Here is a 13129-nt window from a genome sequence, read left to right as displayed (position 1 = left end):
ACAGTATTATTCCAACCTCCTAGTGTGGAAATATATATAATACACAGGAAATCACATTTTGGACTGCACTGGGCCTTTAAGAAACTGGTCTTATTAAAAAGGCAGACAGAAGGGAGTGAGTTAGAAAAAGGTTGAAACATCTTAACCCTGGTCTCTCACGTTAGAAACTACTTTAGACCAAGAGGAAATTCCCTTTTGGGACACTGATTTTTGAAGTCGCAGGCAGGGCTAGCTCATCACGAGACCATGAGCAACCATGTACCTGACTCATGTTCACTACACCTAGTTCCAGATCTGGTTGTACTGTCCAGCTAACTCCTTTGCTCGGTAGTCGTGACAATGACCATAGCAGTTGGCAAGACAGAGAGACAGTACAATCCCAGATAAATTATTGTGCTATGTAAAACGTACTCATGGTAAGAATATGAAAAATTAAAGACGCACGATGCAGAAATTGCTCCGCCATTTCCTGGTTGCTAAAATTCTAATAGTTCACTTAATTGCAGTTTATGTGACAAGACAAACAAGTGTAGTGTACAGAGTCATTGTACCATCTAAACCGCTGTGAAACATATTTTACATAACTAAAAATATTGTATTTTCAGCTGTTTGAAGCAAAAGACGAAAACAAAATTTAACGGGAAGCATAGAAATAGCGCACATAGAACAGATCTACTTCTTATATTTCCTTTCAATGCGAATGACAGATCTATGACACACATTTCTATATGAATTTGTTTATTGTTTAGGTCGCCCAAAATGTTACATATTGCAGCTTTAAGAAATGTAATACAACAGAGAGAAAAATTAGAGAGTTGTGATGAGTGGATAGTGTCTGGCACTTGTGAAGGAGGGATTTTTCAATGACGGCCTACCCCGGCCAAACCCTCCACTAACCCGGACGACGCTGGGCAAATTGTGCGCCGCCTTATGGGACTCCCCATCCCGGCAGGTTGTGATACAGCCCGGGATCGAACCAGGGTCTATAGTGATGCCTCTAGCACTGAGAGGCAGAGCCTTATACCGCTGCGCCATTCAGGAGAAATTAATGAAAAGTGGATGAAAAGTGGATAGAGGGATCTTACCAGAATGACATGGGATCACAGTCACTGTCCACCTGCCATCAGACCCTGGTTCCACAGAGGTGAGGCCGAGCATTCCTCCACCTGGTGACAATTAAGACACACACACAAGAGACAGACAGTGTGATCTATACAGTCTCTCTTTCATACTGATATGGCCTGCTCAAACAAAACAGATGGAGATATCTGCTCTGTGATGGCAATACCTGCTCACACACGCTTCAACAGACAGGTGAACTTACCAGAGACAGACAGGTAAATATACCAGAGAAACAGACAGGTAAATATACCAGAGAGACAGACAGGTAAATATACCAGAGACAGACAGCATGACTCCTCATAACAGAGACCAGACAGAATATTCTTAGTTGAGCCCCAACCGCATACCACTGTTGCCTGAATCACACTATAGTGCCAAAAGGATACCACATCCACCATAGCTGCTGGAATCATGCAGGAAATGACATTTTGAAAAGAAAGCACAGTATGGTTCTGGTCGGCCCTATAGTTGTCCTGACTCAGTCTTAACCTTACCGGCCTGGTCAGTGTTGAAGGCCACAAGCCTGGTGCTGGATTTGATGTGGTTCCCCTGAGAGGTGAAGGATCCTGCCCGGACATTACTGATCCAGCCCTGGACACAGGGGAAATTCACAGTGCATTAGGGGTAGGTGTGGTGGGACACTGGAGCTATCATTAGGAAGATGACTTAAGGAACTGGCCATCAGATAAAACAAAGGTGATCGCTGTGGCCTAAAAGATGACACTCTCTAACGGTCATTATGAGTAGGCTATTTCTGACCTATGCTAATATAATAGAGTAGGGACGAACAGAATTGTTGTTATACTTGACAAGAAAACCATTAGAATGTTTCAGTTATTGTCTGTTCACTTAAATGCAAGTCTATCCAACTGAGTGGGATCCTAAGCATTCCCTTGACAAGTCCACACAAGAGAATAGCAGCTCACACTCTTTTAGATACACACTGCTGAAGTGCAATGCCGTTCATTGTCATCCCAAAATAAACTGTGGATAACTTAAATGCAGAGGCAGAGCACACACACCCTGTTTCTCCAAACTTCCAAGATTCAGACTAACTGTCATAATAAGGAAGATTCAGACTAACTGTCATAATAAGGAAGATTCAGACTAACTGTCATAATAAGGAAGATTCAGACTAACTGTCATAATAAGGAAGATTCAGACTAACTGTCATAATAAGGAAGATTCAGACTAACTGTCATAATAAGGAAGATTCAGACTAACTGTCATAATAAGGAAGATTCAGACTAACTGTCATAATAAGGAAGATTCAGACTAACTGTCATAATAAGGAAGATTCAGACTAACTGTCATAATAAGGAAGATTCAGACTAACTGTCATAATAAGGAAGATTCAGACTAACTGTCATAATAAGGAAGATTCAGACTAACTGTCATAATAAGAAAGAGGTTATCAGAGGGCATGTTGTTACACACACACACACACACACACACACACACACACACACACACACACACACACACACACACACACACACACACACACACACACACACACACACACACACACACACACACACACACACACACACACACACACACACACACACCCCCTCTGCCGTCCATGTTGAATCAGCAGAATGTTAAGGAAGTGGGAGCCTCCTTTCACAACACTAACAACAGGGCAGAGGCAGGAGCGCTGTGTGTTTGATAACACTGCTGCCAAAACCGTTATGGGCTAATGTCAGACAATAGGCCTGAACACTGTCGCGGGCTCCGGCAGGGAAGGTACAGAGAGCACTTTGCAGCCCAGACAGTGTCTGACAGCCCAGCAAAACAGCTAGTTCTCTCAGGAAAGACATATTACTGCTCCACAGGCAGCCAGGCATAAAGAGAACAAGGTGCCCATTCTCACTCACTCACTCCTTGGAGTTCTCCCTCCCGCCATCCCTCGCTCCTAACATTTGAGAGGGTGCTTTGAGTGTTGCTTTTCTGAGGCAGTCCTCGTAACAGGATCAGAGATCCGCTCTGCAGATGGAACTCACTCACACTGAGACTGTGTGGAGGTTTGCTACATGGAGAATAAGCATCCAAGTAATGGTATGTTTCATAACCGATTTATAAGAGCACCCTTTTAAAGCTTTATTTTGTCCAGGCAGGGGTCACTCATGACTTAGGCCTATTATAAAAAGGGAACTTAACTCTCATCAATGCCAAACCAGTTGTGAACTTCAGCTATTGCTCGACCGTGCAGCAGTGTACTGTGGTGCACTGTAGGCCTAACCACTGTTGGTCATCATGCACATAGGAAATACCCAAGGGCTGTATTTGTAAGGGCTGTATTGGTGGTAGACTATATCTGACAGCATGTACGAGGTGTCTGGCTGGCATCATGAGAAGTCTTCAAGGCACAACTATGTTTTTATCACGGGGCTAAGCTACAGCAAGTCCAGAGATCAACTCGCATCATCAGGATCTACCAGGTTGTACAATGACATTCTCCACAATACCTAAATCATCCACTTAATATAAAGAATGTCAGACATTTCCACTGTCTCAGCCAGTCAACACAAGACAGCAGTGGGGGGGTTACATAATCGCCCCCACAAGGAGTAGTGATGGCTGTCTGTGCAAATTGGCGCACAGCCGGAACGTGTGTAACGAGGCACTCCCAGGTATCTATCACCAGGATTGACAGCATGACACCACCACTGTGTATCTTACGCACAGCCTACAGTCATTGGTTGACAGAGAGAAGCTTTGTTAAATGGCGTAGGGATACGCACTGTATGTACAGTGCACTTTAGAACTCAAATCTGAGCACTGCTGCTACATTGTAGAATGATGACCGGTTACAATGAGAGCAGGAATTCCGATACATTCTAAACAATGTGGCTATTCAGTGATGATGGGCATCACATCCTATCAGTAACATCTGACAATCCTGACCAATACGAACCGCTGTCAATTTCAGATGTGGAATTTGCATAGACTGCTGAAAGCTAGCTAGATAACAATAACCACATGGTTAACACTGTAACGTTAGCAGCCTTCGCGGTTTGCACTTGGTTTTCGTAGACTATTGTTTCTCTACCAACACACTCTTGCGATGCAGCAGCCTTCTGCAGATATGCAGGAAGTTCAATTTCCTCCAAACATTTTCAGACGTTCCCCAAAACACAACTCCATTCCGTCTTCTTCGCCGTTGCTAAGAACCAATGCTGGCGAGGCTTTCTTGCAACGCTCATTACTTACATCTTTCTTGCCGATCTTCGGGGTGGTGTTTTTGAATTTGGAGGTCTTGAAACGATTCATTCTAGTCACCTAAATTAACTTTCGTGCCTTCCGGGTATCTCTGTCTTGTTGATACTATCCGAAAAGAGCGAGCACTCAGCAGCACACTCCTTTTCAGATGACAGTTCTCGAGTTCAGCACTGTCACAACTCGCTGTACTGTGTGAGCGATTCTATCGACGATCGACTCAGACCCCTGTTTAGCTTCATCAATGATGATTGACCACCGTAAAATACCAAATGTTTCTGTTTTGAAACGTTTAATCGTAATTGCCGTGAGTTTGAAGCGGACTACATGGGAAACAAATGTTTAAATACTCTTCCACAGTTTCTCAAGTACAGATGTTTCAACAGAGTGAAAGTTAGTTTGCGCTCATCTTGAAACAAAATACATTTATTGACAGTCAACTCTTCTGCGGGGACTGCGCATGTGGGGACTTGCGCATATGCAAGTAAGTGGTGTCACCGACATGCGCAGTCCCCGCTGAGTAACAGCAGTAGAGTAATGATGGCGTCCTCAGCGGCTCGCTGCTCCACACGTTGGATAACAGTTGCCGTGTCCTCCGGTCACCGTCCTGCTTGTTGTGCTCTGGCCCCTTCCAATGGAGGCTCAAGAAGTCTGTCGACTTTTGGAGCACAGAAAATCTGGTCGGGAAGCAATGCAATGCGTGGGGGCACGGGGAATGCGTTGACATTGAGAGGTCTGTCAGGTGGGTGCACAGAGACGGCCTAACTAACGTTAGCAAGCTAGGCTAGCTTGATGCTCGCGTTTCTCGTAGTTTCCATTCCCTTTTTGGACACAACTGACAGTCTGCAACAAAAACATTGACACCATGGTAACATTCCTAACGATACAACTGAAAGACAGACTAACCTTAGCCCATAGCTAGCTAGTAGTTAGCTTGTACGCATTCAAATTGCTGGGGGTGTTGTGTACTGTAGCTAGCCTGCAGCTCCATAGCCATTGCATGGCAAGTCATGTCAGGTCACAGCACTGATGATCTTGAACGGACTGTCAGGAATAGCTACTGAACTGTACAGTCAAACACTGCGTTGAACTAGCAGTATTTGCATGATCCCTGATTAGCTAGCTATATATGCCAACTGGCGTTTGCTAGGAACTTATTGGCCCAAGAGTTGATCATCATAGACAGCAGCTAACTTTATGTATTTGATTGAGTCCTCAGATATATCGATAGTCCTGCTTAGTGTTATAGATGAATTGTGAGTGTACAGGCCTGTAGCTACCTTGAAAATAGATAACTACAGAAGGACAACAATAATAATCCACAGTCATGTTGCCAGGTGTAATCTACTCACATGCCCTTTCTTGGTAGTTCCAGGTGTTAAATCTCCCCATGTCATCTGCACACTGTCCTTCCACACAAGTGCCCCAGCCTCCAACAAACTGGACTTCTACACGGTGTTGGAGGTACCACGCACTGCCACCCAGAAAGAGATCAAGAAAGCGTATTACCAGGTGTGTGTGTGTGATCACTTTCTGTGTAGTGTTGACTTGCTGTATTGATCCTTAGCTGTCACCACAGTTGTTGAAAGATAATGTTTGTTGTTGTCCCTCTTCAGATGGCTAAGAAGTATCACCCTGACACCAACAAGGAAGACCCTAAGGCCAAGGAGAAATTTGCTCAGCTGGCTGAGGCTTATGAGGTTTAGCTGACCTTCTTGAAAATGGGCTTCCCTTTTAAGAAACTAAAATTAGATTAAAGGGATAGCAATATTTCTGTGACTTGTGTAGCTGTTGTGGAATCACTAGTTCGTTACTTTCCTAACAGGTTTCTTGGTACTATTTGATGTCACTCTTGAAGAAAGTGTCTGTTAATCAAGTAAACTAAACATCAGAACCACTTGACTTTATGAAGGAACTGCCTGGTCTTATTGGAGGACTGTGCATCTTACTTCCTGCTTTGTCCTCCCCCAGGTGCTGAGTGACGAGGTGAAGAGGAAGCAGTATGACACGTACGGGGTGGCAGGGTTCGACGCCAGCCAGGCGGGCGGTGGTGGTGGACACCAGCAGTACTGGAGCGGACAGGCCAACAGCGTGGACCCAGAGGAACTGTTCCGCAAGATCTTTGGGGAGTTCTCCGGAAGCCGCGGCTTCGGCGACTTCAATGCCGTATTTGATCAGCCCCAGGAGGTATGTAGTTGGGATGCCATACTGCTTTTAGAACCAAGGGGTTTGGAGAAGGGGTTACGACTAGCCTAATCCCAGATCTGTTTTGTGCTGTCTGTGCATGACAACCACCATATGAGTTGGCTATACAGCACAAACAGAAGTTTTGACTGCTCATTCAAGTCAATGTTCAGGGAGGTCATATTGAGTGAGCCCATGCCAGGAAGTAAAAGCAGGAAGCAATTACTTTTTTAGGAGTGTAAACTTTTTGTTAAAGACATCCAATATGAATCTCTTGTCTCTCCTTTCCTCCCAGTTTATCATGGAGCTGACGTTCACCCAAGCTGCCAAGGGGGTCAACAAAGAGATGGCGTTCAACACTGAGGCCAGCTGCCAGCGATGTGATGGCAAAGGGAGCGAGCCTGGCACCAAGGTTGTGCACTGCCACTACTGCAACGGCTCTGGCATGGTAGGTGACATGATGTGTGGCGTGAAGTGTTCGTGTCTCATGTGCTCGTCTCACATGCTTGTGTGTTTTGCCTTGTACAGGAGACGGTGAACACTGGCCCCTTTGTGATGCGGTCGACATGCCGTCGGTGTAATGGGAAAGGCACTGTGATCTCCACCCCATGTAACTCCTGTCACGGGACCGGACAGACCAGACAGAAAAAGACAGTAATGGTCCCTGTCCCAGCAGGTGAGACACACCTACACACTGACTGTCACTCGCTCCTATACCTACCCAGTCTTATCTGGAATCTTTCAAAACAATACTTGATCTAAACGTAGTATGCATTTTCTAATGCACACGCACAGAGAGACCCAGGAGCAGCCTTCTCATCCTGAATCTCCTCCTTTTCTCATTAAGATCACTGATCCTTTTTTTATTCAACCTTTATTTAACTAGGCAAGTCAGTTAAGAACAAATTCTTATTTACAATGACGGCCTACCGGGGAACAGTGGGTTAACAAATCAAAGATTATTTGTCACGTGAGCCGAATACAACAGGTGTAGTAGACCTTAGTGAAATGCTTACTTACAGGCTCTAACCAACAATGCAAAAAAGGTATTAGGTGAACAATGGATAAGTAAAGAAATAAAAACAGTGAAAAAATAACAGTAGTGAGGCTGTCAGACTGACAGATTTTTACCTTGTCAGCTTGGGGATCCGATCCAGCAAACTTTCAGTTACTGGCCCAAAGCTCTTACCACTAGGCTACTGCCACCCCATAATGCTCTTATTAACTGTTTTAAATGTTTATAAAACTCTAATGCTGGATGAAGCAGTTCCTGTGTTTGAAACGTCTATAAAACGTGAGTGGGTTTAATGTGAGTGGGTTTAACGCGAGCGAGCGGGTTTAACGCGAGGGCTACTGATCTCGTCTTTGAGCGTCCCAGACGTCCTGATATTTTCAAACCTGTTTGATTTTATCGGCACAAAATCTGCAATGCTCTTCTAGTGTGTTAGGATTTTGAAAGTTGTGTAGTGCACACCCGGGTTAACTGGCTGTGTTGTCTCTTTGCAGGTGTTGAGGACGGTCAGACGGTCAGGATGCCTGTGGGGAAGAAGGAGGTGTTCATCACGTTCCGGGTCCAGAAGAGCCCAGTGTTCAGACGGGACGGAGCAGACATCCACTCTGACGTGCTGATCTCTGTGGCTCAGGCTGTACTGGGGGGCACGGCCCGGGCACAGGGCCTCTACGAGACAGTCAACCTCTCGGTGAGAGACACACGGACAGACCAACCTTTCTGTGACACCTACAAACATAAGAGTGATGGATCGATGGCCAGTAACTAACTGTGATTGGTGGATGCTCTTGTAGATCCCTGCTGGGATCCAGACAGACCAGAGGATCCTCCTCTCTGGGAAGGGCATCGCACGGATCAGTGGCTATGGTTACGGAGATCACTACATCCACGTCAAAGTCCGAGTCCCCAAGTAAGCTACTCACACTACACCTTTAGATACCATCTCTGTTGTAAGTTACTGCACAATACACCTTTATATACCATCTCTGTAGTAAGTTACTGCACAATACACCTTTATATACCATCTCTGTAGTAAGTTACTGCACAATACACCTTTAGATACCATCTCTGTTGTAAGTTACTGCACAATACACCTTTAGATACCATCTCTGTAGTAAGTTACTGCACAATACACCTTTATATACCATCTCTGTAGTAAGTTACTGCACAATACACCTTTAGATACCATCTCTGTTGTAAGTTACTGCACAATACACCTTTATATACCATCTCTGTAGTAAGTTACTGCACAATACACCTTTAGATACCATCTCTGTTGTAAGTTACTGCACAATACACCTTTAGATACCATCTCTGTAGTAAGTTACTGCACAATACACCTTTAGATACCATCTCTGTAGTAAGTTACTGCACAATACACCTTTAGATACCATCTCTGTAGTAAGTTACTGCACAATACACCTTTAGATACCATCTCTGTAGTAAGTTACTGCACAATACACCTTTAGATACCATCTCTGTTGTAAGTTACTGCACAATACACCTTTATATACCATCTCTGTAGTAAGTTACTGCACAATACACCTTTATATACCATCTCTGTAGTAAGTTACTGCACAATACACCTTTAGATACCATCTCTGTAGTAAGTTACTGCACAATACACCTTTAGATACCATCTCTGTTGTAAGTTACTGCACAATACACCTTTAGATACCATCTCTGTAGTAAGTTACTGCACAATACACCTTTAGATACCATCTCTGTTGTAAGTTACTGCACAATACACCTTTAGATACCATCTCTGTTGTAAGTTACTGCACAATACACCTTTAGATACCATCTCTGTAGTAAGTTACTGCACAATACACCTTTAGATACCATCTCTGTAGTAAGTTACTGCACAATACACCTTTAGATACCATCTCTGTAGTAAGTTACTGCACAATACACCTTTAGATACCATCTCTGTAGTAAGTTACTGACAAATGTTAGATGCTCATTCCTCACGGTCTCCACTATTATGTGTGTGTGGGCAGGATCCTGACAGACAGACAGAAAGCTCTGCTCATGAGCTACGCAGAGGATGAGACTGAAGTGGAGGGGACAGTCAATGGTGTCACAAGCACCACTGCAGGTAGTGGCACACACACACTCTTGCTCCTCTTCATTTGGTTTACAATTAGTTGAGGTCCCAGCTCTGCTCATGAAAGCTGATAATGCTTTTATTAGTAAAATCTTGGCTCACGCAGAACATGTTTCTGACCAGGTGGGGGCAGCAGTGGTAAGCAGTCTGAGGCAGAGCAGGACAGGCAAGAGGAGGTAGGAGAGAGCAAGCAGGAGCAGGGCTTCTTCACCAAGTTAAAACAATTGTTTAGCTCCACCTGACAGTTACAAACCAGGTAGGACACTCTAGTCATGATGTCTTCGCCTAACAGTCACAAACCAGGTAGGACACTAGTCATGATGTTGCCTTTGCCACTTGTGCACATGCATATGTGGGATAAACTGTTTCTGGAACACACTGGTTTGTGGCACACCATTTGTCAGTCAACTGGTTTCTGGCTGTCATCTGTATAAAGTTGCGTGCATACATACACTATACATACATACAAAAGTATGTGGACTTCCCTTCAAATTATTTGATTCGGCTATTTCAGACACATCCATCACTGACAGGTGTATAAAATCGAGCACACAGCCATGCAATCTTCATAGACAAACATTGGCAGTAGAATGACCTTACTGAAGAGCTCAGGGATTTAACGTGGCACTGTCATAGGATGCCACATTTCCAACAAGTCAGTTCATAAAATGTCTGCCCTGCTAGAGCTGCCCCGGCCAACTTTAAGTGCTGTTCTTGTGAAGTGGAAACGTCTAGGAGCAACAACGGCTCAGCCGCGAAGTGCTAGGCCACACAAGCTCGTCTGTCCTCGGCTGCAAAACTCACTACTGAGTTCCAAACTGCCTCTGGAAGCAACGTCAGCACAAGAACTGTTCATCGGGAGCTTCAGGAAATGGGTTTCCATGGCCGAGCAGATCCACACAAGCCTAAGATCACCATGCGTAATACAGAGGATTGGGTGTCCACTCTGGAGCAGTGGAAACACGTTCTCTGGAGTGATGAATCACACTTCATCATCTGGCAGTCCAATGGACAAGTCTGGATTTGGCAGATGCCAGGAGAACGCTCCCTACCCGAATGCATTGTGCCAACTGTAAAGTCTAGTGGAGGAGGAATTATGGTCTGGGGCTGTTTTTCATGGTTCGGGCTAGGCCCCTTAGTTCCAGTGAAGGGAAATGTTAACGCTACTGTATACAATTACATTCTAGACCATTCTGTGCTTCCAACTTTGTGGCAACAGTTTGGGGAAGGCCCTTTCCTGTTTCAGCATGACAATGCCCCTATGCACAAAGCGAGGTCCATACAGAAATGGTTTGTTGAGATTGGTGTGGAAGAACTTGACTGGCCTGCATAGAGCCCTGACCTCAACTCCATCGAACACCTTTGGGATGAATTGGAAAGCTGACTGCGAGCCAGGCCTAATCGCCCAACAACATCAGTACCCGACCTCACTAATGCTCTTATGGCTGAAAGGAAGCAATTCCCTGCAGAAATGTTCCAAAATCTAATGGAAAGCCTTCCCAGACGGGTGGAGACTGTTATAGCAGCAAAGGGGAGACCAACTCCATATTAATGCCCGTGATTTTGGAATTAGGTTTTTCGACGAGCAGGAGTCCACATACTTTTGGTCATGTAGTGTACATGCATACACACAATTGTTTAACCATAGAAATATAATTACTAGAAAAGACATCCCAATTCAAATCAATGTTTTGCTGTCATATGCTGGGTTTGAAAACACATGCAGTAATTCTGTTTTCTTTTTTTTATACTGAAAGGTAAAAGGTCCACTGGGAACTGAGGCGAGTGTCCGAGGGTAGAGAGATGATGCCCTAAGAAGACAGCCACAGGGAGAGACCAGATATGGGGACAGGGGGTGGGGGAGTGTTGGAGGGATGATGTCTACTGTATCCTACTCAAACACTAGACAAGACTGGTTACCCCAGATCTACCTTCACAGATCTCCTTTCATCCTTGATCAGTTCCCTAGCAGTGGAAGACAATGGACTGAAACACAATGTGGTCCTAACTCATTCCTGCTGCCTAAAACCCAAATCCAAGAGGAAATACGTTCTGGAAGTACCAGGAAGTGACTGCCCCTTAGGCTTGGAGTTTTTTGGATGGTGTTCAATGTGCAAAAATGTTGCGCAATGGTCTTCCAGCGCAAACAAATCATAAGGCATCGATCGGGTGGAAGTAAATTCATCCACAAATGCAAATATAATTATACATCTTAAATGACCACATGTTCAAAAGATTAGGGTACGTGATCCGGAAGTAAAGCGAACGTGGCGGCAACTTTAACAGGGTATTCCATAGATTTTCCAATTGTTCCTGTCCATCAGATTCCTAACCGTGTGATAGCAGCGCAGTCAAACAGTCACTCATAAAGTATGGTCTGTCTGCTGTCTGAGGAATGTACTGTTGCCAGTGATAGCCAAAAAACCCATGGATATACAAAACATTAGGGACACCTCCATAATATTGGGTTGCACCCCCTTTTTCCCTCAGAACATCTTCAATTCATCAGGGAATGGACTGCAATGTGTCATGCATTCCACAGGAATGCTGGCCCATGTTGATTCCAATGCTTCCCACAGTGGTGTCAAGTTGGCTAGATGTCCTTTGGGTGGTGGACCATTCTCGATACACACAGGAAACTGTTGTGTGGAAAAACCCAGCAACACTGCATTTTTTGACACTCAAACTGGTGTGCCTGGTACATACTATCATACCCTGTTCAAAGGCACTTCAATCTTTTGTCTTGTCCATTCACCCTCTGAATGGTACACATACACAATCCATGTCTCAATTGTCTCAAGGCTTAAAAATCATTCTTTAACCTCTCCTACCCTTCATCTACACTGATTGTAGTGTCATTAATAAGGGATCATAGCTTTCATCTGGTTAGTCTTTCATGGAAAGAACAGTTATTCCTAATGTTTTGTACACTTAGTGTATAAAAATACTAAAGCATAGAAAATCATTATTTTATTTAAAAGGCCTCTGCTGCAATAAGGAACTTTGTTTTGGTTGAGATCCTCCTGATTTAAAAAAAATGTGTAGTAAGTTTGTTCTGTAAAGTGAACTCTGCTTCGTCTGATCTCTCTGCTTCCTATCTAGCTAGCCACTGCAACGAGTTGTACTGTCAAACAGCTAAGGTGAGATAAAGAGGAAGTTGTCTGGCTGATATACTTTTCTGTTACATAAAAAAAAAGGTGTGTAATGTGTGTGGAGATGCATTTGGGTCTAAGAACCCAGTCATCCAGGATAGGCATGACTCAACCAGTTGGATCAGATGTGGCTGGACATCTGCTCTGCTCCTCGTCAACCCCTTCTCTATTGATGAATCTGAGAATTCACTCAAAGCAGCACACTTTCATGTACCTCCATTCTGCCTCGTTATATTTGTAAATACTGTTGATATTGCAACCGTACCAATGTGTCATGTTAGAGAAATAAATAACATCTATAATTAAAGTGAAATCTAAATGAATTGTTAATGT

General features: G+C 44.2%; 2 protein-coding genes across 5 annotated transcripts in view; one reads left to right on the top strand and one right to left on the bottom strand.

Annotated features, from left to right (window-relative positions):
- The window catches only part of coro7 (coronin 7), a 252581-nt gene extending 247874 nt beyond the window's left edge, over positions 1 to 4707 (bottom strand). Inside the window, exons 1-3 of the mRNA XM_071394783.1 lie at positions 4339 to 4707; positions 1617 to 1713; positions 1086 to 1166 (exon numbers count right to left, since the gene is read on the bottom strand). Coding sequence (XP_071250884.1) covers positions 1086 to 1166; positions 1617 to 1713; positions 4339 to 4398 — 238 coding nt within the window. The 5' untranslated portion in view covers positions 4399 to 4707. The remainder of the gene's footprint in view (positions 1 to 1085; positions 1167 to 1616; positions 1714 to 4338) is intronic.
- A 91-nt stretch (positions 4708 to 4798) lies between these two features.
- On the top strand, positions 4799 to 13119 carry dnaja3a (DnaJ heat shock protein family (Hsp40) member A3a). 4 transcript variants are annotated; one of them, XM_071394853.1, is made up of 11 exons: positions 4808 to 5086; positions 5714 to 5856; positions 5961 to 6044; positions 6316 to 6531; positions 6824 to 6976; positions 7057 to 7204; positions 8035 to 8228; positions 8332 to 8447; positions 9538 to 9635; positions 9768 to 9820; positions 11402 to 13119. In XM_071394853.1, the coding sequence occupies exons 1-11, from the start codon at positions 4882 to 4884 to the stop codon at positions 11441 to 11443; spliced, it is 1452 nt and encodes a 483-aa protein (XP_071250954.1). In that variant the 5' UTR covers positions 4808 to 4881; the 3' UTR covers positions 11444 to 13119. The 4 variants fall into 4 exon arrangements, with proteins under 4 accessions (XP_071250955.1, XP_071250954.1, XP_071250952.1 ...); XM_071394851.1 differs by having other exon boundaries at positions 4821 to 5086; positions 5720 to 5856; positions 9768 to 9900; XM_071394850.1 differs by having other exon boundaries at positions 4828 to 5086; positions 9768 to 9900.
- Positions 13120 to 13129: the final 10 nt, after the last annotated feature.

Source organism: Salvelinus alpinus, chromosome 1, assembly GCF_045679555.1.
Source record: "Salvelinus alpinus chromosome 1, SLU_Salpinus.1, whole genome shotgun sequence".
In the NCBI taxonomy this organism is placed as follows: Eukaryota; Metazoa; Chordata; class Actinopteri; order Salmoniformes; family Salmonidae; genus Salvelinus; species Salvelinus alpinus.
The sequence above is the reverse complement of the archived record's forward strand: the minus strand, read 5'-3'. Positions and strand labels throughout refer to the sequence as shown.